The sequence below is a fragment of the Falco naumanni genome, chromosome 3 (genome assembly GCF_017639655.2).
Source record: "Falco naumanni isolate bFalNau1 chromosome 3, bFalNau1.pat, whole genome shotgun sequence".
NCBI lineage: Eukaryota > Metazoa > Chordata > Aves > Falconiformes > Falconidae > Falco > Falco naumanni.
Genome location: NC_054056.1, coordinates 14,451,476 through 14,473,837, shown reverse-complemented (window position 1 = coordinate 14,473,837; position 22,362 = coordinate 14,451,476). Strand labels below are relative to the sequence as shown.

Sequence of the window (22,362 nt, the reverse complement as noted above, 5' to 3'; positions counted from 1 at the left end):
GAAACTGGAAAGTCATTACTTCAGCTGCAGTCCAGGTCAGAGGAAAGACTAATCCCAAACTCACAAAGCTGCCAGATTTCAGGTTCAGGATGAATACAGGGTGGTTTTGGAATTACAAGGGTTAGTTAAGGAGAATGCAGTATCTTAATTAAGAAAAGCCAAACAACCTCTCTGCAACAAGCAAGGAAGGACATATACTCAGCACAAATCAGTGTTTCTTTGTAGAAGCCACACAATATGAAAACTGTGCAATGCACAGCAAAAAAAAAAAGTGACCAAGTTTCCTATTCTTGTAGGTATACTTCAACTTGACACCTCATTTAGAGAGATGATCAATGTATAAATTTTCTCATCCTTCACATCTACCAACCCGAAAATAATCATGAATATACCTATCTATTGTCTCAATACAGACAGACACTGCCAAGACTGTTCCAGAAGCAACACTAGCACAGTTCGTGCTACAGAGCTCTTCCCCTGCACAAAAGCCCACATCATCTTTCCTCCATAAAGTGAAAGGAAATTGTTGCCACTTAGGGGAACTCCATGGGAAGAGTGTGCAGAGACAATATCCTGCTTGGTGAATCCTAGGAGCAAAAGCGCAGCTTCTAAAAATGGTCACAGATTTGCACAGCAACTCCGCCTGTGTTGCTGTATCCACTGACCATATCCATGCTCCTTTCACTGCCTAATAAATCCCTTTATACACTCATAAAGCCAGCTGCTCCCAGAGCACACCATCTACCAGAAACTGCTGCTCCTCTTGCAACTCTGGCTTTACAAAAACAGCCAAACTAGACAAGCAGATTCTTGCAGGGTGTTTTTGTTGTTTTTGTTTGTAAGTAAACTTCAACATGCCACAGAAATTAGAAATTGCAGCCTGATGTTCAGGAAAAGCTGCGTTTCCCCCAATACTGTAGTGAGCAGGCCAAACGGAAGTTCTATCCAAATGAAGAGAGATCACAATTGCGTAAAATGAAACTGAAGACTGTTCAAAAATGTTATCTTGAGGAGGTGATGTTACTGCAGCTTATGGACATTTTGTCTTCCCTTGTCAGAAAAGCTGGCTTGCTAATTTATGGGCAGAGTGGGAAAAGCAGAGGGATACAGACAGACACAGAATACTTAAAACAGGACTCAGAATGGAGACAAAGCTCCCCTTTCACCTCCTGCTGCTATTTACCATCTGGGATCCTGAAAAGGGGGTGATGGGTAGTTTTGTGATAGGTTTGGCAAGGGGCAGGACATTTAGGGTTTTCTATGTGTAACGAGGTCATGTGTCAGCGCCTTCGCAGCACATGGGAACACTATCCAAAAGAAGGTTCAACAAAAGGGTTGCCCTGGCTGAACTGGAAAGAAATTCTATAAAGAAATATCCTGGAACCAATGCATGATCTTAATAAGATTAATAATAATAAATTTGATGAAAGCACCTCTAGAACATAGCTTGGAAAAGCACAGAAAAAATACAGGAATGAACACATCCAATTAAAACATGTATGTTATTTATTATTACACTTTTAGAAGTGGTATGATATTTAAAAGTAAAATGTGAGTTCTGAATCACAGCATTTACATTTCTATTTGGAAACCAAACAGGTCCGTTCCCTCCATGGTTTTTCTTAATTTTTGCTTTCTTGAGTCCCTTCCATTGCAATTAGGAAGCAAGACCTCCACAGGCTTATATAAAATGTACTGCAACTCTGTGGAAATGGAGAAGTACTTTATATTACAGAATTCTTTGACATTTCCACTAATATTAGGGGTTGGGGTGGTGGAGATACAAGCAAGGACTGAAATCCTAAGTGTAAGAAGTGTAGTACTTTTTTCTTTCTTTCTAACATATCTTTGTTTCACAGAAGCAATTTATGAAAAGCAGTTATACAAAATGAGGAGTTCTGGTTTAGAAATGTTTCATCTGTTTTCATAAAAAGAATTATTAATAGGGTGAATTTCCCATCATATGGTGCTACAGTAAATCTTTAAACAGGATCCTTTAATCAAAGGACCTGAAAGAAAGATGAGCATCCTAGCCTTTTGCCTAGACTGGATGTCTGCTGACTAAAGTGATTCTAACAACACTGCTACTGCAGACAGTAATCTGTGCTTTAAATTATTTAAAATCTATACTCTACAAGATGCATAGATGTAAGAACTAGTCACTAGAACTAATGCAGTACTTTCTTATGCATGTCTCAAACTCCTGGTTGGTAGAAACTCCATTTTCAAATCTAAAAGCTTTAAACTAAGGATGTCTCTACTACACCATCAATTATACAGTGAAGTTAAAGGCAGTTTGTGTGTTGTGGAAGAAAAATGAGCAAAATTTCTAGCTGTACTGATGGAAAATCAAAAGGTTATGTCAGATTCTACAGAACAAACCCTTTAAAACAATCGCTGGATAATACCTGTAAATCTGTGGTGTAGTGGACAGTAAGGGAAAATGTTGTTCTTGTTCCTCCCCAGCCTTTCCTCCATGCATGTAGATGTACCGATCCAAAACAGCAGCCAACAGGCAGTAAAAGGAATCACTATCAGCATATTGCTATGAGACACAAACAGATGGACACTTTCAGTCCATCAGAGAAAGGCTCTTCAACATATCACAGTTCACAATGGCTCAGTCCTACAGCAATGGAGTCAGGCTGCAATAAAAACCCTTCTACCATAGAAGCCATACTACCTATCATTTTAAGAAACTACTGGTGAAGCCATATAGTACCAGATGCACTCCTGAACGTTCATTTAAGCAAACCTTGCCCAACACTCTTCTTCCCTGACTTCGAGTATTCCTATTGTGTTGTCTTCAAGTTGGAGAAATAAGCGGTGACTGACTAATTAGAATGGGGTCCTTTAACAAACCATGGGATCACTGACTGCATACTACTACAGCTGGTCCAAGAAGCTTCATTTCCACTTATTAATGGCAGATTTGCATACATGTCAGCATAAAGCATTAGAAGACTGTCCCAGCTCTTAAACCCCTTCACTTACCACCTGACTACTGCCTAGAGATACTTTTAAAGACAGCCGTTTCTCTGAGTTTTTATGAAGTGCAATGTTTACAATAATGCAGCTGGGAGGTCAGGGGAAGCTCTGTACCAAAACAGCACCTTCCAAACCAAATGCTGCATTATAGCATGGTGCTTCATGGCTAAATATCCTGCAGACCTTTCATGAGTTCTCACTCCTATTCGTTTGTATGCATTTATAGTGGCATCCTGGTATTTGGCAACTGCAGGAGAGGAGGTAGGGGGCGAGGAAGAGAGAAATACCTACAGGCTAAGCGTATGGAAGTTAGCCAGGTTCTTCTCTAAAGCCAGTACGCCTGAATGACAACAGATGACAAACTTTGCTTTGCAATTCATATCTGGCTTTGATATATCTGCTGTCATAGGGATAAATACTATTTGTTGACGAAAATGGGTATCAAAACAGCAGAACTGCACCCAATTACACTAAAAATTGCAATGTGCCAGGAATCTTAGTAGCTAGACCATCTGCTGTGCTGAGCCAAAGGAAGGGAGAGTCACATACTTGTATCTGTCCTGGGATACATTCAAATGTGATTTGGGGTTATTAAGGGAGAAGATAATAGAAATTAATCTTGTTTCCTCTGTCTCCTAGGTTTTTACCTTAATTCTACCATTCCCAGAGATTCTCACACTGGGGGCTGGAAGAGAGCTGAATTAAAGACAGAAAGGGAGGAAGAGAAGAACCACCACCTAGCTGGGAGTCTAGATGTTTTAAATCAGATAATCCTGGACCAGACTATGGAGCAAACCACATGAACTCCAGGTATTTTTCTTGTGATTCCCCAGTCTAAAAAACATACTCGGCCTTTGGAACAAAGCACTTCCTCAAAAATAGTCCTCTTGCTTTGGTTATCAGTTCCAGAATATAAAGCAACTGTCAATATAAAACTGAGAAGTAATAAAATATCAAGCTACAGCAATCTGTAATCTGTTTTACAGTCTTGAGGTATATGTAAGTCATATGAGTGGTGATACACTAAGTAATGGGTGATACCACATCATTCCATAGCACATTTTCCCACCCTCAATGTATTAAGAAACCAAACACAAGGCTGCAAACAGCACCATCCTGATACATAAATCAGAATGGCAGGGATGGCCTTCTGAGTATCACCAAATTAAATGGTGCCATTCTCACATGCTCAAATAATCCAAATGAGAAGATGTGAAACAAAAAAATGCCACATTCTACACCAGCACAGTATTCTTGTTTGCACTAATATAGAGTTACTTGCATCACTGCAACCGCACTGACACAGCAATGCACTTATATTCTGCAGTAATGCAACTTGTCCAGACAGAATGTGAACCAAAAGCAACCATCTGATATAATGCATGACAACCATATTAGGCCATTACTCAGATACTACTATAATGATGTCATCTAGCTATAAAGAACAACAAATAGATGGCCTTTCAGTCCAAATTTTAAGCACAAAAATCCTTAATTTTTCTTTTTTAAAATGTATTGTTCTACTCTGAGACAATAAACATAGTTTTGCTTTGTCCCCACAGCTTTGAAAAGAGCTTTATATATACAGAGACGCACATATACAAAAGCAGTACAAAGGTCAAATGCACTGGGCAATACTCAGTATTTGAAAATGTTACCAAGAAAAAGGAAAGGGCGGGGGGGGGGGGGGGGGGGGGGGGGCGGGGAATATCACAGTTTTGATAGTTCTGTGGGAAAAAAAATCTTAGCAAATTTGCAACAAAACTGTTAAGTAATTAAGGCAAGACACTTCACACATGAACTTAAACTGCTAATTAAATCCCCCCTGCTTAATTGACTAGATTTGCATATCATTCAGTGAGGAATGGGAATGGCTTGGGCATTACACAAGCACTTCCTTGTGCGGAAGGCAGCTAAGTAAAATAAACTAAGGGTAATAAGCAGAAACAATGGCAGTTTCTGAATGAAACAAATTTTCAACTGAGACTTTCAACATTTTTTATTAAACATTAGAACATAACTGATTCCAATCAGTCACTATTCCAATAGTAATATGCAGAACAACAGCAAATGTTTTATATCCAAGCTAACTATTCCCCTACTTTAACCTGTGATCACTATTGTCTGCTCATACATACAGCTCTCAGTTACTCTCAAAGAAGGAGTTATGTCCAAGAGAATCCATTTCTCCTTAAAAACCCCAAATAGTTTCATTTCAATAACTGCAGGAGGAAAAGTATCAACATCTGCCCCTCCTTGCCACTAAACATGAATTTAAAGAAAGGTTTGAGAAAACATTCAGACCTGTAGCATGAAAAAACCCCTTTGACACTAAGATCAACTAGAGTTGCAATTATCTGCAAGCTACATTGCTCGTAAATGACCCAAAGTGTGCAGGATGAAACCACTCTGTCAAAAGCCCTGCTCCAAGGATGTCAGATTATGACTTTTTTATTTAAGTGGATAAGGATTCAGAGCCAGGAACACAACCTCCCCACAACATAAAAATGGGACTCATTGTTTCAGGCCAGTCAACAGACACAGGCAAACACTACAGCAAAAGTTAATACCTGCTCACATTTGGAAGGCTACCACTGCAGAAGTGATGCTAACACACTTCCCTTTCTAAAAGGTGAGATTCTACAGCATTTGAAAATGTGCAAGAAAATGGGTTCAGCTTACAAACCAGAAATCTGCTAGGGCTGCAGTACAGCACTTCCTTCTATCTTTTTATGTTGTACTTTTGTGACAGAGATACTTCCACAGTTGAAAAGTGTTATTATTACATTACCAACTTCTATCATTTTTGATCTTATAAATCAGAAAAATAAAAACAATACAAAAGACACTTAGCTTGCTTATCTCCAGAGAAAAAGATTTTATACAGCCACTGATAAAAACATCAGAACATGTCTGATGCCTGGAGTTGCACCATTACTGAAGTAGGACTATGTGAGATAGCCATCAAGTTTACTACTTGTAAAAAACCCTGGAAAAAAAGAGACCAGTTCTATGAGTTGTTCCTTTTAATAGCCTGCTTTTTCAAGTGAGGCTTCTTATATCAATAACCCAAGAACCAACTTTTTAATCAAATAGCAGCCCCCATTTATTCCAGAAATTGAAACAATCACATCTTGTAATACATACAATCTTACAAACAGCAACAGGAATGACCACAGCGCCAGCCTCATACTGTTTGTGCCAAGAACACAGATGATGCTGATACCACTTCCATGCTACCACCACCTACAACAGAGACACTGCAGCCTTAAGCCAGTATAATACTCTGCATTAGTATTTGCTTTGACAAGACTGAGTAACGAAATGGTACAAGCTGGGGGGGTGCACCTGCACTATACATTAAACAGGGTTTAACACTAATTATTATTATGGTATCTTTAGTAAGACAAATACATGCAAAGGTTTGGGGTTTCTACCTTTAACTTTTTTTTTTTGATTAATTGATCTTCTGCTGATCTGACCAGGAAGGGGAGAGTGAGAACTGCAGACAACTGAGTAAAGTATAGCTGCCCTCCATACTTCTTGAGCATTATGGAAACTTTCCCATCTAATTCCAGATTAACAATCACTGATTAAAAAAAAGAAAAAAATTCAGCACAGGGCTCCTTATTTGTTGCACAATTTTACTGCTCCCAGCTGAAATAACATTATGTTAATACTGGAAAAGCTACTTTTTCCTTTTGCTAGATCACTTATTAGGCCAAGCAGGAGAAACTTAACTGCAATCAAATTACATGCAGCTAATACTGATGTGAGCAAGTGAAGAATCAGGGCCATTTTTACATTCAAATCGCAGAAAGAAGAGAGTAGATCATAACAACGTATCTCACTGAGCTCCTGACTCTGTTGTGGAAGTTGGTATCCCATCAGTTGATAGCATGTTCCATTCACAGATATTGGTAAGGAGATTATTTTTTTTATCTCAGCTGGTATCTTAAAAATAAAAAAAATTAATTCCCTTCTTTATCTCATTTTTTAAAGGTTCTGTAAGTCTTTGAAACATGAATATTCCCCCTAACAAAGCCAGCAGCTGCTCTGCCAGTCTGTGACATGGATGGTTTTGTTAAAAGGTTTTCATGTGGGGGTTTTTTTGTTGTTGTTGGGTTGTTTTTTTCAGTTCAGTGTGCTTTGCATGTGAAACAGGACATTTCCCCACCCTCCACCCCCATTCCCTCCTAATCCAGAAGGGACCTTACTTCCTCCCTCCCAAACAAGCAGCTCATTCAGCAAAAGGGAAATCCCAAGATGCACTCGGGCAAGAAGCCTACAGAAGGAGCCTGGAAAAAAAACACAACAGAACCAACAAACCAAAACACAAAAACACCACCACCACGAAAAAAAAAAAAAAAAGCTACCAGTATGTCCAAAACAGCAGGAAGATGAGCAATGGAGCTGGTAATTACGAACCTACTTCTGCAAACTACTACTTTAGGACACAGATCTGTGATGCCAATCATTTAAAAAGTTTTTCCAGGGTAGCAATTCAGTTTTGGCCCTACAGTAATATAACCCACAGAACTGCAGTTCTCCCCTGCCAAAATAGAAATTACAGAAAGCCAGTTTGGAGAATCTTTTACATGATTACCGAGGTAGATTTGGTGGGGTGAATTTGGAGCAACTCAATTGTTACTTTGCAATTATAATCTCAAGCAACACTTTGTTTCTATTTTTAAAACGAAAACAAAAATCAAGCAACCTTTTCTTAGTTAAGAGATTTGTTTGAAACAGGATCCATGTGTCTCCATGCTTCCCTTCCCTGAGACATAATGCTCACTTTGTGACATCCAAACTGTCTACAGCAATTAATTCTGATGTCACAGGGGATTATGATTTTGACTCAGGGACTAAAAAAGTTCAAAAGAGAGGGGGGTCTAATTAATAAAAGAGATTTTTTTCACGAAAACACCCACACACAACAAACTTAAGGGGTTTCACATCTGTCAAGATGGGATCCAGCTGCTCTTTAAGGAGAACATGAATGAACGTCCCTTTTAGATACAAAAAAATAGCTAGTTTAGTGTGAATCTACCGAAATCAAATCAAGTTTGAAGAAGAGAAAACAGCACCAATAAATTAGTCCAGCTAATGAGGGCAAATTTGATACAATTTTTAGAAACTTAAATTATAAATTTACATGTACATTTTTAAGAGTAGAATTTAAATGCAGACTTCTGTAAAGAAAACCTCCATGAAATCATGAAATCCCATGAATTACTCAAATTTTCACTTGAAAAATCTCAGCAGAATTCGACCCTCAAATTATAGCCAGTGAGAAAAACAGGCTATATTCAGAAACCACGATAAGTGATTTCCACTCTAAAATACATTTTGATAAACTTGGACCAAGTCCATTGCCTTCACAGGAGTCAAACCACAGAACAAAACGTTGCCTCAACGACCTTCCCTGAATTAAAGCAAGGCATTAGGTCCAATTAAGACTATACTTCAGGGTCTTTGCAATGAAACTCCTATTTCTTCCATTTACTCAAATCAGTTCCTGGCATGGTTTGCATGACAGCACAACTACACTGATTTCAAGTGGATCATTCTCACTGCATACACTGATTAAAGACCCTCAAGGTCTAGACCACAGAGTTATTTAAAATATTACCTCTTTTCTATAATGGTAGAAATTAAATCTCATCTATGCATCTATAAATACATCAATATAACTCTACACACTAAAGCAATTCAGTAATGTAACACAAGTGATGGTTGTTTACCCAATACTCAGCAATGACAGGGGTAAGATACTCCTGCTGTTAACTTACACACACACTGTCCCCTCCCTCTGTGTTACTATAGCTTCTCCTATACCTACACTTCAACTGATGAAGCTTTACAAACTAAGCCAAATTCAAGTGAGACAAAGAGAACACTGCAATTCTTTCTCAGCAATTTCTGTCTCATTGATTCATTTGGATTTTTAAAGAGTGGACCATCCTCTGGTTCACAGCATTAGAAGGTGCTGTCAAAAGCAAACTGAGTCAGCTGTGCACCACAGCATGGAAACTACAGGTGGGGCAATAATCCACAGGCCACTATTACTAGTAATCTTCTCGAAATGTGAAACCACAGCTCATACTCCAGCTCCTTCCTACTCTTCCAGTGTAGTATGCATGTGTCGTGTAACTGGGAAAAAGATATGTAACATTTTTCATCCTGAGCACTGAACTGCTAAACTCAAAATAAAGCGAAGCGTGACAATCTGTACAAATGCAAATGTCCCAAATGCCAAGACTAACATTTCTAAAACCTAATTCAACTCTTTCATTTCTTAGCTGCAGGCCGTTTACTGCCACTCCTTTTTTCCACCCAAACAAAAGACGAAAGGGATGACTCAAAGCCACTTGAATTTCAAGCTGAAGCCACAAAGCACTGAATGCCTGATCTTTAATATTAAACAGGTGTGCAGATGATATTCATTCAAGCCTCATCATGGCTAGGTTAATTGTTAAAAAAACCGCAAAAAGACCAAATTTACTTAAAAGGCACATGGGTAAGTTAAACAATGCTATAAATAATGATGCAAGTCATATGGTAAAAACAAGTAAATAGTAAGTATAGCACTGCCAACTCCTTCTGCCCCTCTCTCCCTCCAGATCACTTTTTTTCCCTTTGTATTCACACAAATCTATGTAATAAAATTCCAAAATAATTTAAAATATAAAATTATATAGTAATGAAAATATAATTTATTTTTTTCCTTCACAATTTAGCAGTGTTACACCTGGAATCAACAGGGCTAAAGAAGGATCAATGAATCCATTATAAAATCTGTTTTCACATAAATACGGTTCTAGAAATTAATTTTTTTAGAAAAGGAACTATAAATTGCTATCCTGTGAGGGCCAAGGCCTTTGAACAGTAGTTCTGCATATCCGCTGAACAGTGTAATAGAGTGCTTTACACCATTTCGCCAATTACATCATTACCTACTGCCAAAAATGGTCCAAAGATTATTTGGCTTCACCAGTTTTGCAAAAAACTACACTGTTGTGGCAGAAAAAGAAAAAGGCAAAAAGCCAAACAAAACTAACTCTTTGGATATATCAGTGCAAGGACTCATTGTATGGCATGTTTCTTATTAGTGAATGAATGGGAACAAAGAAGTATCAATAATGGACCTAATGCTGCAGTTTGTACTCTTTTGAATCTAATTTACTTCATACAGCAGCTCTGCACTATTCTAAATACCTTTATTTCAAAGGAGTATTTCTAAATCATATCAGAATGTGTGAGATAATTCACACCCACTGAATAAACTGAAACTGCTATTGGGGAGTTAAGAATGGCAAATTCTTTTTCTTTTTTCTTGAATGACACTCCATTATCTTTCAACTCAGGTAAGTTTCTCAACTGTGGAACAATGGTACCTTGGAAAAGCATGCTTAACATACAATTTAATGAGAAATTCTTAATAACAAAAGTGTAAACCTGAAATCCATTACATCAACAAAGGTTACTGAAATCAGACCACATTACAATCTCAATATTGTCTATTTTCTGCCTTTCTAGCCCATAACGCTGTATAAAAGCTATAAAACTTCTTTTACTGCTATAAATATGTAAACCTGAACAATACTGAGAACTTTTGGTTTGCTTTTTTTAAAGGTGTGTCAAAAATTTAGGACCAGGAGAAATGTAATACTTACAAAGGGGTTTTAATTATTTAAAGTAATTCATTGCTTCCAATTGGTACTACTACAATCTGTTTTAGTAAGCAGCATGATCCCTGGATAACCTGTATTTTCTAATACTCAGCAGAATTAATTTTGTTAGCTAGATCCTGAAAACAGCACCTACAAGCATTATGTATGCGGTCCAAGATACGCAGCACTCCAGTATTACATGATAAAAGAAAGGAAATTACTACCATGATCCTATTTCTGCCATCTGAACTGTATGGACAGCCCTTCAGATCTGTGCAGCTCCCCCAGGGAAACTGATAAGGGTTGTGTGCATAGGTCAGCTGCCAGATTTCGGACTGCAGGATACAGTCACACAAATAGCCTCATGCAGGAGTTCGCATTTAAGCAAGAAGTTACTTTGGCCTCTTCAAGTTCAACAAATGCACTTGACTGTAGTAGCTTTCTCCTGTGGCAAGTGACACAAAGCAGTTTAATTCTGGTGAAAAGTAGCAGGAAAGTTTTTACTAAATAGTCAAAGATTATGAAGAGCAACATCACAGAAGCATTTTAGACACTTTCTTCACTGACAGGATTGGGAAGCCTCACCAGCATTATCTTCTGTTTAATGGTATAAAGGTAACAACTTCTTATAAAAGGAGAAAAATCCAAAGACTGAAAGAAAACAGGTAGTATTACTGCTAATTTTAACAGCAGCACTGGCACAAAACACCAATGCAGATAGGCATTAAAAATTCTGCAGACCTTTCCCCAGAAGACCGTCCAACTTGAGTACCTGGCTGATTCTACTTGGGCACGAAGAATCAGAGCCTGTAACACAGGTAATGTAGACTTCGAAGTGGAGGGGGTAGGGGACTTCATAAAAATGCAGGATATGACAGTGAAAACATATGAAATGGTTTTTCTTCCAACCCTAACAGATGTTGTCCAATTAAGGATGCAAATAAATCACCCTCTGCATTGCGAGTCAGAAAACACACACATAAAAGCTTTCTAAATACATTTCAGTTTAAACTTGCATAATTCTCCCAGTGGAGAAATCATCTTCAACTTATGTAATCCTTAGAAAGAGACATTATTACATATAATTCTGTGCCACTAAGAAACAAGGAAGACGCATCTCTAGAAAAGAGGTGCACCCACACACAATTAATTATATGGGTGTGGAGGGAACAGAGGGGAAAAGCTGCAGCAGGGATGCAAAGACCAGTCTGCTGTTTCCACAGAGACTGATCTGTAACCGAGCTCAAGGGGCTGCTCCCCTTTCACCAGCCAGAACTGTCTGTTATACTTAACCCAGACTTCCGAACACTTGATATCCTGTCTGCTATTTCAATGCCCTTACTCAATGTTTCAGACAGACATTACACAAACTGGCTGGTGAAAAGGGTTGAGAAACCAAGAAGCAATCCAAGTCAATGACCTTATTCTATAAAACGATACCATTGACTGAACAGAGGATGAAGACAAAGCACAGGGGTAGGTCTTCTGAATGTATCGCTGAAATCTTCTGTAGGAAAAAGACAAGCACTAGGGCTGTATCTTATTTTGTTTATGTTGTTACTGTCTTTTAATCTTTAAAGCCTAAGCAATTCTTGTGCTTCCAATGCAACTGATTCTCATACAAAAACAGAAACTGCTTCAATTAAAAAAAAAAAAAACAAACAACAAACCCAACAAAAATACAAACAACCAAACCACAAAAAAACAGAAAACCAAACATAAAATTCATATTTTCTAAAAAGCACGTGCAAAGGTAATGGTCCATCAATCAATAAACAACAAAGCCAGAAACCACGCTATTGATTAGCTCCTTTGCTGTTTATCTCCAGTATACAGAATGATGCTGCAGTTTTTACATACACACAGAATCTCTGTCCTCATGTACGTTTTCCCTGACTTCTTAATAAGACTGTTAAAATAAGTAAAGGCTACTTAACTTGAGAAAGCATAGCAGCACCTGTTTCATTTAACGGAACATATGACTATGCAGCTTATCAGGTGGTTCTAACATGCATCCACTGCTTGGAGAAGCTCAGCTTTATGTGATAGCAACCAAACCGTAGATGGAGCCAACGATAATAGCTCCACATATGGGAATTCCCATTGGCTTCCAGAAGAGCTCTGTCCATGAAACCCTGACAGAATCAGAGCTTGGTGGTTTTGTTACCTCATCCAACCAAAAGTCAAATCAAAATAATTAGCTCAGCGCAGAGGGGCCAACCTCTATCAAGCCAGCAGGCTTGCCCAATACCAACAAAATGAGCACACTCAAAGAACTAACTGCACCTGCACCAGATACAATTTTGAGGCCAAGTCTATGGTCCTTGAATTTGCATCTGAAAAAAAGACTGGCCCTCATCCCGACTTTAGACATACTTCCTCATCAGAAAAAAAAAAATCCCACTCTAAAAAAACCAAACCAAAACAAAAAAAAACCTGACCAAAACCCACAAATGCTAAATATAGGAACAAAAAAATCCCACCCAGTTAGATATCTACCACGGCCTTAAAACCCAATGTTGCTTGTAGCAACCAGCAGACAAAATCCTTTCAGTCTGAAGCTAGCTCCCAGCTGCAGAAACCATTGCCCCATTCAGTAAGATCTGTCAGGATCAGAGCACCATCAAACATGTATGAAACCAAAACCTCGCTAATGATCAATATGAAAATACTGCAGTAGCAGAACTACAGGCTCTGCACTCAGCTTTAGCACAGTCCTGTAAATGCCAGGTAAGACCACAAACTTAGCGAAGTTACTTTGTCTCAACACTGCTATATTCTGATTCAGAATCTGTCCCTCCATTCTATGACTGCAAGTACTACCAGTCAACACACAGGAAGAAGTCTGATATAAATATATATATGTAAGTCTTCCGTGGTTTGTGGGTGAACTGGTTCCAATTACTACGCCAGCTGATTGCTTGAGTGAGAACTGCAGAACTAGCCTCAAAGCCCCAAACCTTCATGTTAACCTTGTATGTTCCAGAAGATATGGGAACAGGTGATTTTCACAATAATCTGAGCTTGAACTCTACACTGATAATGAAACGTAAGAGACACAGAAGACTACACAAGGTGTAAATGAGGAAGGTAAGGGAACCAGAGCACATCTTTTCAAAGCAAACTTGCTTCTCTGTAATTACTTTTCAAGAATACATACTGTCTGTAGTAGAGACTGAGAAAGCAGAATAATATTTAAAAAAATGGTGCAGATTTATTAATGTGTATTACTCAGATTCAGAAAACACATGCAAAAACATTAGATATTATCTAATAAAGCGTATCATTAGCACACATACTACAATTGACAAATTTTAAACAAAACCACGCTATATTACTACATTTTAAAGTAATGCTTCCTGGATGTGAAGATCAATTTGAATTAAGTGCTCTATGGCCACTCAGCTAAAATAAATTAGCCTACCAATTGACAGTATTCTATCAATACATTCTCTACAATTCAATCTAAGTTACTTTTGTCTAAGCTCTAATTTCTTTCCAAGAACCCCCTGTTGGATTTAGCGTCACTGTTTCATGACAGTTCCCACTAAATAAGAATTACAGCATCAAGTTCAAAGTTTGCTTTTTAAAACAAAACAAAACATGTGAGAATTAAGAAAATTTCCGGGTCTAAGTACTGCACACATTGAGACACAATGGCAAAGCAGTCTGGCCAGCTAAGCCAGCAATGTGAGTTCCAATCATCAGTTATCACCAGTTACAGCCAGCCAGCCCACTCCTTACTATAGTCAGTACCATTCAAACCCCTTAACTTTGGCAAAATAACTTCGCTAATAGACAAAAAACCCATGAATTTTCAATTACAACGGACAATGCATCCCTTTAGATAACCAAATCTTGCTTGGGCTCAACCACTTCGACGTAGCCCCAAAGTTCCCCCTGATCCAGCAGCACTGAGACTCAAGGAAGGTGTAGATAAGGTACAAGTGGCTGCCAGAATTTTAACCACTGCGTTGTCTAGACACGCTCGGAGCAGCCTCGTACGGACGCCTCCAGATGCTTTTACAACACTGATCTGAACGCGCCTCTCAGCAAGTGCAAACACACCCTCATTGGTCAGTCAGCTCGAGCTAGTGATAACCACGTTCATATCCTGGCACGGAGACCAGGTGTTAGGCTCCTAACACATCCAAAAAATAAACTGTGTTTACATGCATCTTCAAAGCATGCTACTGTTTGGGCAGAACATACGCCCAAGCCAGAAACCACAGAAATGGAGAGGCAAGTGAGACAGCCCAGACAATGGAGAAGCAGATGTTTAAATAATCTAGGCAGTGATTTTCAAAAGATGAGATTGCATGTAACTCCCTAACTCAAGACAACCGAATTCAGGAACTTAAAAACTATTCTGGGGCAACACAGAGCCATAGTTGACTCAACACCATTAGATCACTATTTGCAGTATATTCTTTGTCTAACACACATGCACGTACCTGTTTCTTTGTTCTCGATCTACAACATCTGTAAAACTGTTTGCACACTTGGGAAAAAATTGCTGATGTCTGCTTAAACATTGACATCTCAGGTACACAGCATTTTGTTTAAGCATAGTTATCGTTTTTGAAGTCCAACTTTTAAGCTGAAAAAGGATTCTGAAGCAAACTACTGCCTCAAGACTTCAACATTTTTGTTTTAGCGACTTCAAAATTTTTACTGGAGAATCTCTAATATAATTCTTGAGCATCAGGTAAGCGAACAAATTACTTCATGGTTCCATGGAAAAACTGAACCCTCAGTTCTTAGGCAAATTTTTCCAAGAGTATTCATTCAAGCCAGTTTGTACCAAAAAGAAGAAATCCATCCAGCGGCCTGAACCCTACTGCCTGTGAATAAAATCACAATCTCTCTGCTACACCTACCATAGGATATATACTACTAACAAATAAAAACATTACTACTGCCAGGAGGCAGGACTTCAGGATAGACATGCATTCTAGCTCTTAACTGCTGCAGCATTTCAGGTGGCCATAAAGCACAGCACAGCAACCACTGTGTAGCACCTAAAAAGTCCACAGCTACCCTAGAACTCAGTACTGCACTATTTCACTTTCAGCAATTTTTGTTCTGTGATTCGGCTGCACACTTGACCTGGCTAAACCTTACTCCAGCTGAGAAAGCTGCATGTTGTGGCAGCACTGGGTTGGTAGGCATTGTGAAATAAAGTGGGAGGCCTTGTGTGCTCATTTGTGTGTCAGTACCCAGAATGCTGCTTCTAGCTCCCAGCTACTTCATAGAAGTGCTGCTGGGACTTGAACCGTGGGAACACTGCAGTGCTAGCGTGTGTGGGTGTGTTCACACGTGTGCAAGGAAAGCTCTCTTATCCTTCTTGGTGTCTGATCACATACAGTTTTGCTGAAAGTACAGATGTCTGCCACACAGGTAGGAAATATGAAAGCACTGTCAAACGTGGCTCGGTTCAATATTTAAAAAAGAAAAAAAAAAAAGGGTTCAGAAGAAACAGAGTCAAACCCACCCTCCTGTACTGGAAATAGCAACCAACAAAGCCTTCAGGCCTGCTTTTTGAACTAATTCAATCACAGTGGAGGCATACTGATGTTAAGAAAGCAGAGCGCTGTCTGTCACAGAAGTGGAAAGAGAGTGAGAGACACACCAAGGCCGTATCTATACCAGCAAGTGAATGCTCAACATGCACCAGCTGCTGAGCCTCAGAAAAAGGCTTTGGCACTGATGACGGATTTCTAGGACCCTGTTTTGCAACCCTGTTGAGTTATTCACATTTTAAATTTCTAGAAATACCCCAGAATGTAGCAATTGTGCTCCATGCCAGTAATGGTGGATGAAATGAGACACAGGTAGGGAAACAAGACACTCACTCAAGTAAAAGCCATGTTGGTACACAGAGACTCTGAGAGACCAGAGAGGGGGAAAAAAAAAAAAAAAAAAAGGCAGGGGAAAAAAAACACTGCATGAGCATGTGAGAAGGTGGAAAACCCAGTGAAGGATACCAACAAAGGAAAATGGAGAAGTTATCATATGGTTCAAGACAAGAGAGAGCTTTGGGACGTGGCAGGAAGGTGAAGGAGCTTATGGGAGGTCAATTGCTTATCCAAGGCTGAACAGGGAGGATATAAAAAAATCAAAATTTTAGAAGAGGGCAAGGGAAGAAGCTGAGGCCTTTATGGTTCCTGCTTTAGTGGGGGTTTCAGCTGTCACAAATCCCCCCAGTTTTTGGTTAAGACCCTTTGCTGATTTGGCAGAAGCTTTTGCCTAGATCTGCATGAAGTGGCAAGACTAGACAACATGCACCTTGTTCAACCAACCAGGCTAACTGAGAGACAATGTATCTGCATCTATGTATCCATCTCTCGATACAGACTGATAAGAGATGTACAAGGGATACTTGATGCATACAGAAATATATGTTGAGTATGAGGTATCTAGGTAAAGCTATGCCTTGCAGCAACGCTTTAAAACCACACCAAGGAAAAAAAGGGAAGGGGGGTGGGACAGGAAAAAAAGGCAGTTTTGCCAGTACGCTGAATCTGCAACAGGGGCTTGTGCCAACCCAGCTCCTCCATTTAAATCAAACCCTTAAAAGGCAGAGCTGTGCTGGCACAAATCTACATACCTCATCACATAAACCTCATGAAGACATACAAAAAGGTCAAAAATCTCACTGCTGCTTAAACAGCCACAGAAATGGTCACATGCATCCCATGCTACCAACATACTAGCAGAGCCCCAGGAAAAACACAACACACAGAGCAATGTGTACATACAGATACATAAATAAATAGGGAAACTGATAAAAAGTCCACTCTTGAAAGTAGAAGACCAAATATCTGACACAGCAGATTATGGCACACAACACACACAAACACCTCTGTATAATATAGAACAAAGCAATGCGGAGATCTACATCAAAAAGGAAGACCACCACAAAGACACATATGCTTCACCCTTTCATCCACAGAGACAGACACACAAAACCCACACAGACTGACAGTAATTAACACAAACACCCAGCAGCAGACATGGGACCATCCTTTCATTCCCTTACTAAGCATCTCAACTTTACGCCAATGTTACTTGCCCCTGGCCACAGCCTACCAATCTTAGAGCCTGATTAAATCTCTCCATAATTATCTGCACACACTGCTACAACACAAATGACCTTAGCATATGATATCTGTTGGCTAAGCCCAATGGAAAAAGACTTCAGAAAAAGGAAGGATAAGTGCACAAAACTCTGCCAGCATTGTCAAGGTCTCATCGAGACTGCCCCACATTAATAGAGAGACCTGGAGACAGCTCAAAAGCCTTGAAACCTAAGCCCAGTTCTGCATAGGACATACAAAAAAGCATTCTTTTTCCTTCAGCCCATCATCTGAGCACACACCACTGTTCCTCCCCATCAAACTCCTTGCCAATTCCCAAATGAACTTACGCAGGAGACTTAACGTTTTATGATGACAGATTTTTGGCAAAATTTTCTGAGAAACAGATCACCACAATTTCCTTACATAATTTTTGGTGTCCTCTATTAGGTATCTTGAATTCACTCTGCAAGAAGCGCTGCATGAAAATTTTGGAGGGTGGGGGGAAAGTGTCTGCTGTGTTCTGAACTAGGACCTATTAAAGGGTCCCCAAAAAACTCAGACAAAGCCAAAATTTAGTACTCTCTTCTTATTCTCCACGTGCAACCTCACCTGGGGTGCTGGATAAATCATACAATTCAACAGAATGCTGTAAAAGCCTTTTCTTACAAGGAAAGCACACCTCTACTAACAGTCATTTTAGTTAAAGTCTGGAAATGACTGAGCTAGGAACAGAGTACTTTTCTAGAGCAAGAACATGGAGATTTCTTAAATTTGCTTCCCAAACGAAGTATGCCCTAGAAAATTCATTTCCTGACATGAAAAATGCCTCCACTTTCAGAGCCCTATTCTCCTCTCACAGACATTCGTATACATCTATCCCACCATTCCATCTTAGCACATGACTGACAGAGAATAGACAAGCCATTAAAAACACATCCACCTCCAACCACGGAGATAATGTGGCTCATTACAGCCTAGCTTTGTCACAGCGGTTCTGACACTCGAGCGGGAGGAAAAGGAGGGGTGAGGACATGGACTGAAACGGGGGCTCAGCACAAGACCAGGACAGAAACTGGAACTTGAGTGAGACTCTGTTCCTTAATCAAAAACCGTGGAGGCCGATCGAATGGGTAAACTAGGCCTCTTAAGCTAGCTGTAGCAATTACCGCATTGTTTGAGGAGGGTATTTTAAAAACCCTGGGTTTTGTTTGGCTATTTTTGAGACATTTTTAGAAATAAAAGCTGTATTTAAGTCTCAGTGTGTGTCCGCCCCTTTAAACAGGTATTTGGTAACTTAATTAAGAATTTTACTTAACATTCTCAGTGCTTTAAACGTTGCTTCTCTTTTTGAGGCTTGTGTCATTGCCTTCCACTCCAAACACATAAAACCAAAGAAAAGTGTGGAAATCTTTAACAAATGAGGCAGAACGCAATCAACAAACTTGCAGTTTAAAACTCAGTAGGTAAGAGTTTGCTTTAACCTTATATTGGGGCAAGGGGGGGGGGGGGGGGGGGGCGGGAGCGGGCAGGGAAATTGCTCATCCCACAGCCAGTTGCACCATCGCCAGCTAGCCAGACATCCCGGTGTCTGTCAGCAAGTCCTCAAGGCCTTGTGGCACTGCTGCCCATTCCTCAGGACTGGTGCCAGATGCCAAGGCGGCCTCCCACCCACACACCAAGGATTCTGGGATCTACAGGCAGCTCAGACTGAAAGAAAAACAAAAGACACCTAAAAAAAAAAGTGCTTTAGCTGTCTGCCTCAGCACAGCATGGCATACCTTAAGAAGCTGCTGCAGCTGGCCCTAGACAGATTCTTTTACTGAATGTATACATAATCCAATACACAAAAGCCTGTCTGGTGGGGAGATTCAGACTCCACAGGGATACTCTAAAAGCAAAGAATTATCCATTCACGCTCCTCACACTTAACCTGAACACCAGCAACCTGCATTACTGTCAAAATTTTTTCTTAGCAGCCACATTTTAATTTCAAGACAAGCACTGAGACAATTTAGCCCCCACCTCCACCCGTGGCGGCATGCAGTTTATCGTTTGTATTTGCGCCTGGGGCGATCAGTAACTGTTACTTGTTTTCTGCTTCTTCCTTGTCTCGACCCCTAACTGAAGCTCTTAGGACCCGAAATCACATACTTCCTGCTGAAGTCTGGGGTAGTGCGATAGGTTTCAAAGATCAGGTTCCATGTACAGTAAGATATGCAAACACACACGTATGATTTAAACTCCCAACTACCGTGTTCAGAACACAACCAGAGGAAAAAAGGTGCCATCTCAAAACACTGCTCGTCTACATTAACACACACGTGGTGAGAATTAAAAACACGATTAGATTGCTAAATGACCCAAAGGAAAAAGCAGCTGGTAACAAATTGGGTATATCAACGGATGTTACCGAAATTACATAAAATTTTTCTTTCTCCCCACCTCCTCACCCCCTTTAAAATTAAAGGCATCACTTACCCTGGGGGCTTTCCTCTTGTATTTGTTGTTATAGTCAAATTTTTCTTTCATTTCGTCTAAGAGCTGGCCCAGTCTAGCTTTCTCCTCTTTCCCAGTGTAATCCTGGCTGAGGAGAATATAGGATCTCCAGTTTGCAGAGTCAAAGCCCCAGTGGCAAGTCCTGTTTTCCAGCGATTTGTGAGAGTGGACCACAAATTTGTGAGGTGGGTACATAAGCCTGCAGTCCAAGCACTGGATGCAGGCTGCGCTGGGGTTACTGTAAAGCTCTGGCACCAAGAGTCCCTTACACTTCCCAAAGCACTCATGATACACCTTGAAGCTCTTCTCTGTAAGCTCCAGCTCAATTGTGCTAGAGAATTCCTTCTTGCAGTGGGGAGGATAGGTGCCACCATAAAGCAAGGCGTTACAAAGCCTCTCAGCATCAGTTTTAGTGATGAGCCCGCAGGAAGGAGCAGAGAAGGGCAAGATGCCCATGACTTTGAGGATTTCCAGCTGGTCAGCAGTGCATCTGGAGCAGTAAATATGTAGCTCATCACACACCGAATTAATCTGCTGCAGGGAGAAGTCCCTGAGCACCGAGTTCAGGATCTGGGGCAAGCAAAGCCGCTTTTCTCCACCCACCACGAAGCAGGAGATGGTTTCCCCTTCCAGGATGGTCTCGCACCTCTCTGTGGATCTGTCCGAGGGCATGAAGAAGGGACCAGGCATTACCGGAGGAGGCTGGATAGGGGGCAGATGCAGTACAGGTTCTGCTGGGTCTTTGCCATTGTCTTTCTTGTACATCTCCTGTGCCCATCGTGCTGAGAAAGCAGCAGGGCCACCCAGGGAGCTCATAGAGCTCAGATGAAACTGTTCCAAGGTCTTCTGCAGTCCTGGATGAGGCTGGAAGCTGCTTCTACTTACAGTCTCCATTTTTTAGTTTCTATTCCCAAAATAAACAACAAAAATCCCCAGTTATCTTCCACCCTGGTACAAATCCACTTAAGGGATTATTATTTTTTTTTTAAGAAAAAAATTACGAACAAAATAAAACAACCCACCCCTGGTTTTTTTCCTTCTTCCCACTCAGGTTTAACAATCCACTAACGAATAGGAAATAAATCCTTTTGTATGCGTGTCTCTCTCTTCTTTCTTTTCTCTTGGTTCGTCACAATTTCAAAACCTCCAAGTCTCCAAGCTGCCCCGATGGAGCAGAGAGTCACGGCAAAAAGAGGTCTTCATCCGAGCACTCACCCCCTCAGCCAACCCCCCAGGCAAACCAATCCCGCCTCCCACACCTCCACCACACACACTCACACTCTCTCTCTCTCTCTCTCTCTCTCTCTCACACACACACACACACACACACGCCACCCACAGAAATACAAAAAGTCTGTGCCACGCTCCGAGCACCAGGGGCTCAAATATGTTCTGGCGGCTGCTGCTTCTCTGCAGTAATCACCCTTCTGTCCATATCCACCGAAAGGAAGGCGCGGGGGAGTAAAGTAAAAAGCAGGAGGAGGAAGAAAGCTTGGTCTGTGGAAGGGAACAACGCAGAAGAAAAGGAAAAGGCCCAAATCTCTGGCACTTCCAAAACGGCGCGGGGGCTTCGGACGGGCAAAAGCAGGCTCCCTTCCCCCTCGTGGTCCCTCAGCTTGATCTGGGAGGACTCCTCGTCTCTCGGTTCGCCTTTCTTCCCTTATTTCTCTCGGTCTTCTCGGCGTGCCGTGGGGAGCCGCGGTAACAGAGCGCACATCCTCCCAGCTCCTCTTTCCAGCAGAGACTGAGAGTGCCTGAGAGCTGAGCTAATGCAGGCTGGCTCAGCCTCCCTCACTCCTCCTCCCCCCCTCTGTTTGTTGGTGTCTGCCTCAGTCATTGAATCCCAGCCAAGAATGTGACCAACTCCCCAGGCCGGGCTCTTCCAGGAACAGCGGCCGCCTCCCCCCTCCGCTCTGCGCCGAGCTCCTGCACAGGCAGGCGCGCAGCGCGGCCCCGGGCGGCAGCGCCGGGGAGGGAGGGTAAACTGCTGGGTTCACAGACCGCCGCGCCGCGAAGGAGGGGCGGTAGGGCGAGGGCTTTTCCCTTTCGCCGCTCGCTTTCTGGACAGCGGTGAAAAGGGAACAAGCGAGAACGCTTCTGCCGGCCGCTCACTGAGCGCAGGC

The 22,362-nt window shown here is 41.0% G+C and overlaps 1 protein-coding gene across 1 annotated transcript in view; it reads right to left on the bottom strand.

The window, feature by feature from the left end:
- SKI (SKI proto-oncogene) overlaps positions 1-22,105 on the bottom strand; it is a 117,298-nt gene extending 95,193 nt beyond the window's left edge. Inside the window, exons 1-2 of the mRNA XM_040587467.1 lie at positions 21,262-22,105; positions 20,222-21,143 (exon numbers count right to left, since the gene is read on the bottom strand). Coding sequence (XP_040443401.1) covers positions 20,222-21,133 — 912 coding nt within the window. The 5' untranslated portion in view covers positions 21,134-21,143; positions 21,262-22,105. The remainder of the gene's footprint in view (positions 1-20,221; positions 21,144-21,261) is intronic.
- Positions 22,106-22,362: the final 257 nt, after the last annotated feature.